This window comes from Aythya ferina (genome assembly GCF_964211825.1).
Source record: "Aythya ferina genome assembly, chromosome: 3".
In the NCBI taxonomy this organism is placed as follows: Eukaryota; Metazoa; Chordata; class Aves; order Anseriformes; family Anatidae; genus Aythya; species Aythya ferina.
The window spans coordinates 38735026-38750727 of NC_140298.1; the positions used below are offsets into that span (position 1 = coordinate 38735026).

Genomic DNA, 15702 nt, shown 5'->3' on the forward strand with positions numbered 1-15702 from the left:
CCATACCAGTGTTTCATTACCAAATACAAGACAATTACGTATTAATTTCATTTTTCAGGCTGTTTATTTTGTACACAAAGCAAGTTTGAAAAGACAAAAAAAAGGACAGATTTTTACCCCATTCTTTGAAATCAGCATTTTCTAAACTAACATGAAAACTTGGTTACTCTTGCACTTAACAGTTCACATAGAGTAAATTGAAGGCACTGGAATAACAAGCTTTTTCTGCCACAAAACAGTTGTCTTGAAAAGCCTCCATAGTATGAACAGGCTTTCCTGTTTTATATTCAAGGACCAGGCCTTCTCCTGCTTCAGTTTTAATTGTGTTGGTATTGACAGCTTTACCAGTATTGCTAAAATTGGTACTTAGTCTTATAGTAGCTACCGAGGGAAGACTAGGAACTATAGCTTGCATGTCTATTGTTGATTCCAGTCCAAAATTGAGAACCATCATAAAGACTCTATCTAACCCATCCAGTTCCCTCACATACACGAAAACATTACTGTCATTCCAGACGTAGCACATCCACCCCCGATGAATGGGCAGCTCATTGTTGCGAAGTGAAGTTAGCTCTCTGTATAAGCTCAGGGTTGAGTTGGACCAGGTCATCTGTACCTGCAACAAAGCCAGCATTAATGGGGTTGTTTCTTCCCACTGAGTGGAGGAGATATTACTTCCTTCACACCCACACAGTCTGCCAAGAACACACATATTAAAGTTCAGTTTTGACAATTAACGCTTCAAATTTGTCTGCTAATTCCACTGAAAACCTGCCTTTTCTCCTGCACTTTCTTGGGATTTGTGCAGTGGCAGAGATGGAGGTTTTTGGCAGGACAGAATTCCCCCGTCAGTGACGCTATGTCTACCTCCGCAGGTGTCCTTTTGAGTATTTATTGTTTATTCCACAGAAAGCCATAGCCATTAAAAGCTTGACAGAATCACAGAATTTATTTCCTATTTTATTTTTTTCCTGTCTTTGAATCATATTTTTGTCTCCAGTTCTCATCAGCACTGTAAATCAGCAAAATCTGTTTGATCTACTGCTCAACTGCTTTGAAGAATTTATTTACTTACATTAGAGATGGTCTGTATTAAGTTCTTGTTACAAGGATGGTGCTTTATATATTAATATAAAAAAAAAAAATGCTGGATTTCAATTTAATGTTAAAATGATTAAAAGGATGTTAAAAAGCCACTCCTACATTGTAACTGCAGTTGCTCTGTTTAAATGAATATAGATGAAGTAGACTCCTTGCTGGTGCAAGGATTTTCTTCTCTCTTTAAATTAGTTAGGATTCCATACCTTTCTGTTTTCCTCCCTGGAGTTTGTTTTTATTAGCTACGCTGCCAGCTCCCACTAGGAAGTCAGAGCAAAAGAGATGCATTACAATATTTTCAGACCTTTGGTTTGTCACACAAATACCTACTTCAACATTCACACTTTGGTAGTCAGGGTTAACGGGTAACCAGCTACTGGTGCCTTCAGTAAAGCCAGCGTTAACTTGGCCATCCCACTGCATGGGGGATTTCTCTGGGAAGGTGACCTGGAAAATAAAGTGGGTTTAGAGCCGTTGCCAAGAAGTTCCTGCTTTGATTAGTCTGTTAAAAAGTTATCCCTTAAATAACAGGCTCTCAACATAGTCCATACAGTCACCATTTCAGTAGTGTTTTCTCTAGCTCATGCTAAGATGCAACAAGGAGGATGTAACCCTGCTGCAAATCTAAATAGAAACAGTGAGAAAATATGAATGGAGACAGTTGCTGAAATGGAAGAGAACAGAAAGTCTGATAGATGCGGCATCACTGGGTAAAACTGGGAGTCCCCAGATGATTTTAGTAGCCTTGCCTTGCAACAGAAGGTTGGATAAAAGACAGCTAGAATATTCTGATGGGTAACTAGACACGCCAATAGGGAACATATGAGGTAACGAGTCCTAAGAAGAGAGAACAGTAAACAACTGGTAAATGCTCTTTGGTATCTGCTTTCTTGTAACCACCCCACTTTTCACCATAGATCCCTTCAAGCATATGTTCTCAAGGACTACAATTTGGAGAGGATTTCTTATATTAGAAATAATTTTTTTCTCAAGTGCAAAAATTGTACTGAATACCAGCTTTTAGTTGATTAAAAAGTGTTGATGCAAAATGTCTGAAGTTCTCACTTTGAAGAATTCAGAAAAATTCTGGAAAAGCTTCCTCATTGTTATTGAAGAGCTTGCCAAAAGATCTGACACTTAAATTTAATGATATAAGAGGGCATAAAATATTTTGCACATACTTTGGGTGTTTGTTTTCGATGAAAACTGTTTTTCATATAAAGGGCACTTTTCAATACAATCTGTCAGAAAAGCAGCTCAACAAAAGAAATTGTCACTTTGCTTCGTGACATTATAAATAACGGGTTTCTCCTTTTAGCATGTTCTGAAAAGCAGGAAAAAAGAAACCTAAGTTTTCAGCACTGGTAACACTGCCTTTCATCTTTACCTCTTCTAGTTTTTCTTGAAGATTTTCAAATGCCAGGGATAAAAACTATTCCCTTAGCAAATACACTCCATCTTTCTAAGACACCCATTAATCAGGGATTCTTCCTCTTCCAGACTGAACGAAGAGTGGTTTTGCATTGTTACAAAGCCATGAGCCACAGGGTGGCTACTAAATGAGCGTACCCTGAGGAGCCAAGGGCAAGCCACTTTTCTGAAGAGTATCTTTCTGCCTGCAGTAATCAACAGCAGTAAGAAAATGCAGGAGATGCTTTGACCCAGGCATTTCTCAGGGGAAAGATTCCCTAAGTCAGAGAAGCATTTCCTCACATCTGAATCAGACAAACCTGGAGACAATCCTGTGCTTCCGTGCAACTGCTTCCTTCCCTTTGGCACAAAACTTGACAATACCATTGATAACATCACCACAAGTGTCTCATTCTGTAATAGAGGATTTCCACAGTAAAAACAGCATCTGCCATAGGCGCATGCTCTTAAGGTGCTCAAATGTGGTCGTAAGAGGCAGAGCTGAGCTGCTGCCTTTTGGGCATGACCTTTTCCAGCCATGCCAGTATGTCTCTGACAAAAGATACTACAGCAGTCAGGTACGATCAGAGGAGAGATGAGAAATTAATATGGGCAGAATTTGAAAACTGAAAGTCAGGTAGGTCAGCACAGTGTGAAAGGCACGGGCACTTTGGTTTAATCCCTTGACCTTGAATAAACGTAATTCCGAACATTTCCATCGCCTAACAAAACACAAACATCCTGCTGTGTTACCTGCAACCACGAACAAATGAGATAGGGACCTGGTCCCAAGGCTCAGGTACCTAAATTTTTTTACACCTTTGGATCTAAAATACAAATCCAAATAAATCCATTTGTGTGGTACAGAAAAGCCCCTTCCACCAGGAAATGGTAAGCAGAGGCTGGTCTGTACGGCCACCCTTTTTGGGGGACACCCCCTCTCCTGAGCTTGGGCATTTTAGTGAGGGCTGTGGTTTAGGGAGGTGCCTCTATAGTGAGAGCAAAGTAGTCTCCAGGAGACAGTGGCTCCAACAATGCTCCCGTGAACTTTGGTTTACTGTAAGAAGTCGCCAGGAAATAATGGACTTTGACAGAGTGAATCAAGTACTGTGAGAGGAAGGTGATACAGGACTCTGTTCCTCTTGCCTCAGGTGACCAAACACACCTCTCAGAGCCACTAGCCCAGGCCTGGGCACTTGCTGCTTCCTCTGCTGAAGTGAAGCAAAGCAACAAAAACTAATCTGGCAGCAGGCAGGGACCGGGATTGTGACCCTGCAGCTCAGCAGGCATCAGGGCCTCAGTTCTGGTCTCCGGCCTGGCTGTTTCTGCAGTCCGTACAATGGCTTTGCAATGTGGAACACAGAACACCCCCTAATCGTTGACAAAGACTGGAGCTGGTCAATTAATCAAGAGTTCTTGTATTTTTGGTAGTTCCATTTCTCAGAAATGAGTAACAGGATCAGAATTTATGTACTCTTCACTTACATTTTCTGAAGCAATGTTCTCCATACCAATTTCTTCACCATAGTAAGTTATAGGAGTACCAGGGAGGGTTAAAAGCAGCATGTTTATAACACTGACATATTCCTTCCCAAAGCGAGATGAAATCCGAGCAGTGTTAGGGCTTCCGGCCTGAAGAAAACAACATTCTGTTAAACAGACATTATAAAAATCTATGTGTACACGAAACTGCTCTAAGACAAAAACCATTTTGAGTGAAATTCTATCCAGAGGCAACAAAATAAACAGAAAAACATATTTGAATTGGCCTGTGTTCACTGTGCTGAAAGGGAGGACTCCAAGGGACATACACCAAAAACCACCACCTAGGTAAGCAGCTAAATGTATTTCATGTGTATTGGCCAAACGCTCACTTGAATATTCCAAGTGCATAATTACACTAATGCTACTATCACCCAAAAGAAATAAATGACAAGAGTGGCTTATTTTGAGAAAAGGGCCTTACCACTTAGAAAGACCTGTAGTGCTATTAGCTGATTTAATAATGTAGTGGGTAATTTTTCCCCTTTCACCTGCAGGTCTGTAAGGTGAATCCTGATTTTGATGCCAGTACAAGTTTCTGCCCAAAATATTTTAGAACGTAGGTGGTAGAGACACAGGGAGATGACAAATCAGCCTGAGACTTCGTTAACTCCCCCCGGTAACATTTCCCTCAGATTTCTACCGTTTTCTCTGCCACACGAAGGTGGTGCTTGTTTTGAGAAGATGATTGCTGTTATACCGGGGCTGGGAAAAGCTGGCAGCCCTGAAGGAGAACACCCAAAAGGTAAGCATGTTTGAGCATGGGACTGAAACAAAAGATCTGCGTGTAGGAAGAAATGTGGTGAAACACCAGTAGCTGCAACTCCATATGGTCCCGGTGTGTTGCCTTTTTCCTTCTGAAAGCCATTACAGCCAAAAGCTGTTTCTAAATACTCCCTTGGGCATTTTGCCCCCTTCCCCAGAGATACAGCCTTCAGGATACAAAACTGCATTCCTGAGGGTCCCATCCAATAGGTGAACAGAACTGCTCCCACGTTACATTTGTGGAAATCAAAGCCCGTGGTTTCAGTGCATTGCCTATGGCTCATCTCCTGTACGTCCCAACCATGCTTCACTGCAAATACCTGTAAAGCTAATCCTAGGGAAATCAACGTGTGTGGGGGAGATTTCTATCACCTTAAGAGGAACTATCACCTACGGTTATCACCTAGGAACAGGCCCTTCCTGTAAGGATAAGTCCAGAACTCTTACCGCCCAGTTTGGCCATTTCCCTTTAGGCATGTTTTGCATCCACAAGTTGACGGCTTCGAAAATACTGTTTCCTGACAGATTGTTCATGTTAATTAGGTAGAAATTGAATGGGAAGTCTGCTTCTTGGACAAAAGTTGTTCCATAATACATCATTGTTGCTCCTATGTCTTCCTTTTCATCACCGTCAGAACCCATAAATCTACAAAGAAGTACACAAGCTCTTTTTTTGTCTCAGTCCTAGTTTGTACAGAGCTGAAGAAAGCTATGAACAGTGTCTGGCATTCTTAGAAAATAATACAGGATTAAGAATTACATCTGCTTACCTCCTTCCCATCAAAGACACAGAGAAGCTTAGATTTTGTGAAGCGAGTAATAAAAGATATTACTTAGAAATTTCTGGTGAAAAATCTACAGCAAAAGGCTGTATCTTAATGAGCCCTCTCTTTCCAAAACCACACCCACATAAGTGCATTTTCAGCAATTTCCATGCTGAAAAGCAGCTTTGTAGAAAATGTCCTGGGGGTGCTGGTGGACATGCTGAACAAGAGTCAGACACGTGCCCTTCCCACAAAGACGGTGACAGTTTGGGGCAGCATTGGGAGCAGCACTGCCAGCAGGTCAAGCAAGATGATCCTTTCCCTCTACTCAGCACTGGTGAAGCCACACCTGAAATGCTGGGTCTTGTGCTGGGGAACCCAGAACTGGAGAGACATGAACTACTGGAGGATGTCCAGCAAAGGGGCACAAAGATGATGGGCATCTCTCCTGTTAGGAGCTACCTGAACCAACTCACTGTACACTTCTCCTGTACACACTGGGGAAGAAATAGCGTAGCCTGTGCACTGCCATTTGCATTTTATAAGAAAAGTATAATTTAAAAAAAAAACAACAATACATTTTATTGCTAACAAGAAGGTGACAATCAGGAAAAGAAATCACTAGCCCTAGTAACAATTACCTGTATCGGCCAGGTTCACGGCTGTATTGATCCATGGTTTCGCGGAAGCTGCGGATGATGTCGTGCATGCCAACTTGGGTGGTTGTGTAGTCATGGTAGAGCTCAGAATAGGCTGTGATGCTCTCCTTGAAGACCAAGGCAACATTCCCCATTAGTTCCCCAGTATTTTAGAATTCAGAACTCCTCAAATTCTTCCTGTCCACTCTTTAGACAATCCACCAACACAGGTAAAATTTTAACTGACATGAGCTTGGCATATCAACAGTAACAACATGGATCTGAACTGTGCTCTGGCTACACGCCAGGCTGGAAGCCGGGACCATGTTGTCGTTGTGGTAACTTAAAGCGACAATATTTGCGGAGCTGGTGAGTTTTATGTGATCCCCAGCTCAGCGGGGGAGCAGCATCTCACCGCCGGCACTATCTGCTAACATCACCGGGTTCACCACCTCAGCAAACACAACGGGGCGGGTGCTTCTCAACGCCTCTGGCCACCTCTCAGTGTAACATGCTGCCAATGAGGTGGGTTTTGTGTTGCTGTTTGTTTTACTCTAATTCCTATTAGCACTTAAAAAGAAATACGTGCTACTGACTGCTGTGGGGTCCCAAGTGAGCCAGAGCACTGAGCCTACCTCTTGTAATGAGCTCCCCAAAGACAACTGATAGCCCTTTGAAACTCACAACGCTGGTCTTTTTAGAATATAATTTGAAAGCCAAGTATTTCAAACAAAATTCAAAGCAACTGTCAGAACAGAAATACAAGGGAGTATGGACAATCTTCTTTGCACTCCTACTTGCTTCTTTCTTGTACATGCTCCTTCTGCAGGGAGCCCAGGAGCCAATTCCCTTCCAAGGATGGGCTTCCTAAAACCTTAATTAAGAGCCAAAAGAGTAAAAACATACACTTCTCTTGCCCCAGTAGAAAATAGAGGAAAAAAAAAGAAAATATACATTACAGAATTCTGAGACTTGTTCACTTGCGGTTCATTTCGAAGGTGCGTGGCTTCTAGAAGAAATTTAACAGCGACAAAACTAAATCCATCAACTCCTTTACCAAGCCAAAATTTGATAATATCCTAGACAAAGGGAAAAGTGGAGAGTTTCAAGTGAGCCTATAGCATTCAAAATAGCATGTACTTAAAGAGGAAAACTAAATCTACTGTAGGTAACAATATATCACAACTTAATTTTGATTTATTATTATTATTTTTTTTAACTAGAAGTTAAAATGAATCCTGTTGAGTTAGCACTGACATACAAATAGAAAATGTCTTATTATTTCTTCCGGTATAAAAAAGAAAGACTGGTCTAAATTCTCCCGTAATTCAGGAGACCAAAGCCAGGGCATGCCTCACTAAGAGCCTTCTAATCTCTTCCATCAGAACAACTGGGATCATGCTAAGCACTATTGTTGGTGAACACCCATCTTGCCTGCACACAATTAGAACGCATTGATTCAAATATGCAAGAATATGTTGTTCTGCACAGACCTTGTGCCACCAATTTTCTTTTTATACAATAGAGCTCTTAAAATGCTTGTTCCCTTTTATTTGACAGATGTGTTTGTTTTTTTCATTTTATTTTATTTTCAGGCTTACTTGTTGATTTGCAGGAACATGAAAAGTTTTAAATCTATAGCAGTTAACTTGGATAATAATTCCACTACCAAAGGCAGAGGTTAGTCACTATTAGTAGAATTATTTCCTACTTCAGTAGCTGTTATAATACTAAAATTCTGATTGTTCTGGTTTTCACAAACAACTCTGAAGTTCAACCCCCCTTGAGCAGTTTGTGCACGTGATCTTTTAGACCAGATGCTGTTTTTTTTTTTTTTTTTAATGTAAGTACAATAAATTGTCTTACTTTTAACATGTGTATGAAACACACTTGAGAGCATAGGCTGGAGTGAGAACCACTCCACATTCAAGCTTTACAGATTTTTGGCAAATCAGGTGTCCACCTTTGGAGCTGTACTTTCTCGTGGAACCATTCTGAAGGCAGCAGCTCTCAATGCAGTGTCTGTCCAATACTGAATCCACCAAACAGTGTATGTTTGGGCACGTGCTCATCACAAAAGCAGCACCAGGTATCAGCAGTGCAAATATCAAACACTGACTTGATTAGACCGATTATAGTCCTAACCTGAAAGAGGATTTTTAATTAACGTACTAGACAAAGATTATTCTTCAACGTGCTGGAGGAATCAATGATGTTTACAAGCATTTACCAAAGGTGGGTATTATCAGATCAAACTTACTGGTCTTTGTTTCGCATAAGACATGCAGCAACTATTTGCTACTTCAGCAATGTATCAGGTAGCATTCAAAAAAAAAAAAAAAAATAGCCATGGCTATTGAAAAGTATGTTTAACAAAAGAAAAAAGGAGAAAGATGTGATGTTATGGGAAGCATCAAGACAGAGAGGTTACCAGGGGAGTTGGTCAAGGATCAGTCTTGAAATCAATCCCATTTCATGCTTCAGTTAACAATTAAGACCAAAAATATTTTGGCTTGTTTCTTCATGCACTTGCAACATCAACAGTGAAGAAAGATACCGCAGAGACAGCCCATGAGATATTCATACTAGAATTGGGCAGGCATGAAGACTAGCACCCAAGAAACGCACCAAAATTCAGCAGTACAGAGCAACAAATGCCAAAGAACTAACATCAACACCCTTGAGGTAGCTGTACTACTCAAAAGGAAGAAAAAAAGGAAAAAGAAGCAGCTGTCATGCTCCCCATCTTCAGACCTACTTCCCAACGCGTTAATGAATTATGCTTTGTCTACTGGGAGACGTGGTGGAGGCAGGCATGAGGTTTTATCAGATCACAACCATTCCTTGGTGAAACATTTCTGGCTGTAAAGGTTATCCTTGTCCCTCCCCACAGAAAGTGGTCAGAGGTGTGGGCAGACCAAAACTAACTCCTTCTTATCAAGCCCAGGCATTCCTTGCATTTCAGATCAGCATTGCCTCACTTCCTCAAAAACGCAAACACCTCTGCTAACACAAGGTGACACCCCCCATTGGGCTGGCTAATTAACACCTCCTTGTATCAACAGAGATTAAAGCTTCGCTCAGCTTGCCTGATTCAGCTGTGCTTCAGCACCAGCTTCAGTGCAAGACACTTGACCATACATGTCAGTCCTCTCATTAAATGCTGTCCTCCATGCAACAACCAAATTCATTAAATACCTTCAATGTTGGTTCCTGGTGGAGACTAGACTTGACAGCACACAACTGTTTCCTTGCAGCAGTCATGTTAGATTATGTGACTACCAGCAGCATCTTCAAGACAAGTAACAATCTTAGGGCTTACAGGGGGAGTATTTATGCTACTGTACAAGATCTGACCCAGGCACCTCTTCTGTAAGTATGTTTAATTCTGGCCATCCATGTTTGAGAAAATGAGTGGAAAAAAATACGTAAGCTAAAGGATGTGTATGGTTCACAGACAGCAAGCATGAACTGCTTATGCATGAGGTTATGCTAAAAAGCAGAGGGCTCTTAAAGGTTCAAAGCAAAGAAATGAAGATCCCCTTCCACTTCCCACTGAAGGCTAAAGGAACTCCTTTTAAAGTGCACTAGCCTGTTCAAAAAATGATCAAGATCTTGCCAGGTGCTTGTGAAAGCAGGGATTTAATTCAGCATAAAAAGCAATAGTCATCAGGGCCAGAGCACTGCAAAAAACCCACTGCCAGTGCCTCCGCTCAAGGACAGTTTCATTTGGATTATTTATTTATTTATTGGGGGGGAGGGGGTATTGCTTGCTTTTAAATTAGAAAGACTTGAAAAAAAGTAGCTCTGATACTGGAAGCATCAGAAGATAGAGCTTGAATTTTTAAACTTAAAGTTCGTCTAGATGCTTTTTTGTTTCCATCCATGCACTGTAGCTCTTGAGTTACTTCCAACTAGATTGTAAATTGTGTAGCACAAAATCAAATCAAGCAGAGAAGTATCTGCTTAGCTACTGGTGCAGCAGCAACAGGTCATATACTTACATGGATTTCTTGTTGAACAGCGAGGTTGCGGAAATTTAAGTCTGGCTGTTCTTTCCCAAACTGATGAAAATAACACTGTTTTCTCACATCGTCAAACTGCCAGCTGGAATTCCCATAGACACTCACCTGTTCATGTAAGTGGGAAGAAAAATAATCCAAACTCTCAAATTAACAAACAATTAGTCATATGCATACTTTACGATGTGGTGCATTACAAGCACATAATAAAGCACAAAATGCCTAATAGATGGACTAAATTTTAAGTAGACTTTGATACTTCATTTCTCATTTCCTTCTCCTATTAGTTGCTCTTCCTTTCAGTCAGGCTTTGCCACATGTATCTCATGTTCAATGCTTTGTTTCATTCCTCTTTAAGTAGACTTCTGCTGGGAATTATAACAAAGAGGGGGAAACATGGGTGGAACCATTTCTTTTGGAATTAGTTTTCCTAAAACTGTTGTTAAAAATAGCTTTAGTTCACTTTCCTTAATCTGTTATTGTCCCTCTGAAGCACTACCCACAGTCAGTGTGTTAAAATGTTAATTTTATGATCTCTGTAATAAAGAATTCCAAAAACTGAGGTGGCTCTTAAGACTCCAGTTAAAAACACACCAAAAAAAGCACAACAAAATCAACCAAACAAAATTGTTGTTTGGGGGAACAAAATTGGGAAGAAAATAATAATCCTACCTGGAGGTTTTAGAATATAAGAATTGTTAACCATACACCCATCAATTCAGATTTTAGATAAATGAGAATCGCAGAGTGGTTTGGGCTAGAAGAGACCTTAAAGATCATAGAATTGCAACTCCCCTGCCATGGTTAGGGACACCTCCCACCAGACCAGGTTGCCCAAAGCCCCATCCAGCCTGGCCTTGAAAACTTCCAGGGATGGGGCATCCACAGCTTCTCCAGACAACCATATATACAGAATACATACATTTTCCTTTTTTTTTTTTCCCCAAAGCAAATGAAAAAGTAGATCCACCTTCCAGAAAAGGGGGAAAAAAGCCTAGAGCATATTGCTTTGCTTCGCTTGTACACAACTATGATTGCAGAGCAGAGATAAAGTTTCCAACACGGAAGAATTTTTTAATTGTTTGAAGTAGGAACCCCTCCACCCTGAACTGGTTTAAATCTTAACCCAACACAGCCTCACTTAGTAACCTCGGTCTGTACCCGTGAGCAACCATTTACAGCCCCGCATCCACCGGGACAACGATGTTTTAGGCATTGTTGTTACAGGCAACCTGCAACCCAATTTACAAGTGTCCCTGCCCACACTTACCCAGTTGTTGGGCACAGCGATCGCTGCCCCTGCCTGCATGCAGTCCTGCCAGATGTAGTAGTCTGTGTACTTCCCAGTACGGTTGCGACTAAGCTGAAACCATTGGTGCTTGTCACTTGTGTGGTTTGGTATTAAGTCCATTATCACTTTTAACCCTTATAAAGCAAATCATAAATAGATTTAATTCAACCTTTTAAGACTTTTTTTTTTTTAATATATTTTTTTGGTATCACAAGTATTTGAGCTTCTTCAAAAGCCTGGGAGCTTGGGTTTGTGCTCGAGGGACAGGCAGGTAGCTTGGGTTTACATAGCCCCATTGGCTGGGGCCGATATACACAAAGACAAAAAGCCCCAGGCTACCTGTCTGGCTAAACTAATGAGGGTCAGCAAGCAGGGGCAGCACATCTTGCTGGGTCTCTTCCCTGTAAAGAGGGAAGAAAACCAGAGCAGATTTCTGTGGTTATGAAACCACTTCAACCAAGTCTGGCCCAAAACTCTTGATTTCAACATCTCTCTCCCATCTCACAGCTGGGAAATGGGCATCACCACTTCACAAGCATTAATGAACATATGTTCTTCCTCACCCTTCCTACAGATCAGGCTTTTTTAAAACTCTCAAATGCTTTTGGGACTGGCAAACCATTTTCCATTCAGCCCAACTTGGAAGGAAAAACCTAAGAAGGAAACACCTGGGCAAGGCTTGGGTCTAAGGCATACAGGCACCAACCGAGGATGCAGTCGCAGGAAGGAAGCACATGCTTCCTCCCAGCCTCTTAATTGTTTTTCTGCTTTCTCCAGAAAGCAGCCATCAGTAATAAAATCCAGAGCCAGAAACGACTGCCTGGCAGGCGTGATGCCCTTGTGCCGTTGACACGCACTCCCAGACCCAGCAGGGACCATGGCAGTAGGTGAGCCCTGCATGCGTGAGCACGGAAGCTCAAGATCAGAACCTAATGGCACAAGGTACACCTCCATCATACAAGTGAACGCCTTTTTAATAGAGCTGTTTTGATCAGAGCTGCAGCTTACCTCGATCATGTATGGCTGCAAGCAGATTCTCAAAATCACTCATTGATCCAAACATGGGATCAATATCATAGAAGTCTTCAGCTCCATAGCCAAGGTCTTTTAAGGGGGACTTGTAGAAAGAAGTGATCCAGATTGTTTTTATGTTCAAATTCACTATATGGTCCAGCTTTTCTTGGATACCTATGTAAATGAAAAGGGCATCATCAACTCTTTACAAAAGACAAAATATTTTGGTTGAAGTAAGTTTGCTGTGGGTTCTCAAAGATGGAACACAGATCCCTTTGATACATTAAACACCCCAACTTTTCACTGATCTCAGCTAGCAGGGCAATCTTGAAATTTCTTCAGGAGTAGCATGAGACCACAAAATGGAAACCATATGAAGCCACTTGAAAGTTCTGCTGTTTCCTGTCAACCCTATACATTAACTTTTGGTCTAACTCCAGTCTTAGACTTGACTTGAGCAAGAAGCTGCTGGTGAGATCTAGTAATGAGAATGTGAGTGGCCATTGGTGATAAATAAAGTAAGTCTTATACGCCACTCTTAACTCAAGTGGCTTCTCTTTTGGACTGTAAGGTAACTATTTCTAAAATTTTTATATGTATATAAATACACACAAAATGACTGCTGCCCTGCATAACACACAACAAAAATGGAAGTTCACCCACCTTTCAGATCACCATTCCCATCCATGTCGCTGTCCTTGAAAGAACGAGGGTAGATCTGGTAAATAGGACTAGCTTGCCACCAGTCGAGGCACTTTGGGGACAGAGCAATAATGGCAATTGTAGCACACACGAGCACGACAGCAGCAGTGATTATGAGCCAAAAGAGAATCTCCCGGGTGACTCTGTACCGGGCTTGGCTGGAGAACTTCAGCAAGACTTCCTTTGGCATCCCTGCATAGGGCTCCAAAACTGGCTCCTCAGTAGCTTCTGGGTTCACACCAATAATGCATGTTTTTGGCATTTCTTCTTGGCTACTGGTATCGGTCTCCTTGTCATCAAAAGCCTCATTTTGAACAAATCCATTGTTCTCCACACCTCCCTTCTCACTCAGCTCCATAGGCAAGCTCTTTGCTTCCTCGTCACCCATTTTGCTTGGTGTCTCTTGTCCTGGAGACAGACACTCACTACAGCAAGGAAGCGAGCCAGCATACCTTTGTTCAGTGGAATGAGAAGCAGCTTAATTAGCACCTGGGTTTATAAATAATCCTGACCAATTGGTCAAAGTTCAAAGGAGGAAAAAGGACAAAGTGCTCCAGCTCTTTTGCATAACAGGCATCTTCAGCAAGATAACAAAACACTACAAGAAAGCACAGTTTTCCAAGGAGCAGTTATGTTTTCTGTTGCTCTCTTTAACATCCTAAACTTCTTGTCCTTTCTATAGCAATGTTTTTCATTTCTTTTTAAATAAATTTATAATTTATAACAGGTTTAGTAAGTGTTCAACTTTGCAGATTGGTCCTTGCCTCCCTTGCAACCTCAGGGTAAATGAGTAGTAAAAACATCGGCACTGAGAAGAAGGTGTAGGCAGCTTCTGGTCCAAAAGCAAGAGTACAAATTCAGTAGGAAGAAAAGATCCAAAGCCTGCCGTGCTGGGTTTCTCACAGCACGGACTAGCCCAGACGCAGCCCACCCACAGCTCCCAAGCAGCGATAAGGCACACACCGGTCCTGCAGCTCAGCGCACGTTGCAGGCTGCTGCCCCCACAGCTATCCCCAGGCACAAGCACCCAAGGGAGAATTGCTCGCTGATTATCAGCAACACTGAAGTTTTGCACAAGCAGGCACAGGTTTACACCTCTGTGTGCCCTATACTTCAGCTGGCCCGAAGCCTGCAAACCTGCACCCCCCCGAAGGGCCCCTCAGGCCTGTGTGCTGCCCCAGGCACCTGGAGGCAGGCACACCATGACACGGCCCTGCTGCAGGCCACAGCTGATGTCTGCCCACAGCCACTAGGCAAATGCCAGCAGGTCGTTGTGGTTCAGAAACATCTGCTTTTGGCTTCTTAACCAACTGAATCCCTTAAGTTAGGATACAAAAATGTTTTTACCACGACTGCCTCAAAGCATCACAGAAGGCCCCTTAAGGCATCTGTGGCAGGTCAGTGGGACACAGAACTGTACTTTTTCAAATTAAAGAACTGCTGGGCAGGCAATGCTGTGTGGCCATACCTTCAGGTGCAGTTTTGCATCTAATTCACCAGCATTTAATGCTCATCTAGTAAACTCCTACCCCTGGCTGCTTTTCCTGCCTTGCATTGCCCCCTGCCTTGTGCCAGGTGAAGTATTTGTGTGGCTGAGCAGCGAACCAGGCTGGGAAATACATCTGGCAAAAAACAAATGTCGTTTCATTCTTTAAACAGCTTAATTCCTAAACTGCCAGGTCACCGTGAGGCCACGGGGTGCTCCATGCCAGCTTGGCACAGCGAGGACAGGACAGGGAGCCAGGGTGCAAGGCACAAGGCACAGCTACTTGACCAAGCAACAGTTAAATAACACCCTTCACGTCTCACATTCATTTTGGTACATTCTTGTCCATCCCTGTAGAGGAAACCCTATTATTTCCACTTTATGGAGCAGAAAGCAAGGCACACAACAGTTAGATCTCACATCAACAGATCTCTGTGCACGTGCTTCTAGAATCAAAGGAAGGGAGAGAATTCAAGTTCAGTTAACAGCTTACCTCGGATCACATAAAATCTGCAGAGGATCAGATTTCCTCTTTCTTCACCCAGGTTGTACATTACTACCTAAAGCACTGCCAAAATTCAGATTCTAAGTTTTTTACCCCTTACCTTTTTTTTTTTTTTTTTTTTTTTTTAAGTTGGTAAATTTAATGGTAATAAATGCCTGCATGGCTGTGTGTGTTTGATCTAAAGATACATGGGTAGCTACCTTCAGTATGCATAATTCTTACAACTAATCAAGACAAACTGAAGATTAAGCAGTTGAAAGCTACTATCACATTTTGACACTTTTTTCCCCTTTAATTCAATTATTTTCCACGTGCACAACCGTGTTTGTTCTATGAAACCTGCCACTCATTAACTGCCCCTTCAAAACAGCGTCTGTTGTCCTAATGTAATCCATAAGTAATGCTAAATGCTTATTTATACCTTAAGTAGTACAGATTGTGTCTTAATTGCCAAGCATGCAGCTG

At 42.0% G+C, this 15702-nt stretch overlaps 1 protein-coding gene across 1 annotated transcript; it reads right to left on the reverse strand.

Annotated features, from left to right (window-relative positions):
• Positions 1-45: 45 nt before the first annotated feature.
• Positions 46-14125, reverse strand: SLC3A1 (solute carrier family 3 member 1). Its single transcript, XM_084514625.1, has 10 exons — positions 13208-14125; positions 12539-12718; positions 11510-11664; positions 10222-10347; positions 7177-7296; positions 6221-6345; positions 5263-5461; positions 3994-4140; positions 1429-1545; positions 46-616 (listed from the first exon to the last, which is right to left on the reverse strand). Exons 1-10 carry the CDS (start codon positions 13632-13634, stop codon positions 176-178), a joined length of 2037 nt encoding a protein of 678 aa, XP_084370751.1. The 5' UTR covers positions 13635-14125; the 3' UTR covers positions 46-175.
• Positions 14126-15702: the final 1577 nt, after the last annotated feature.

Coding starts and splice junctions, on each gene's coding strand:
- SLC3A1 (XM_084514625.1), bottom strand. CDS start 13,634: ATGGGTGACGAGGAAGCAAAGAGCTTGCCTATGGAGCTGAGTGAGAAG. Junction 12,719..13,207: donor TGGGAATGGTGATCTGAAAG/GTGGGTGAACTT, acceptor TCATTTACATAG/GTATCCAAGAAAAGCTGGAC. Junction 1,546..3,993: donor AGAACATTGCTTCAGAAAAT/GTAAGTGAAGAG, acceptor TTTATTTTCCAG/GTCACCTTCCCAGAGAAATC.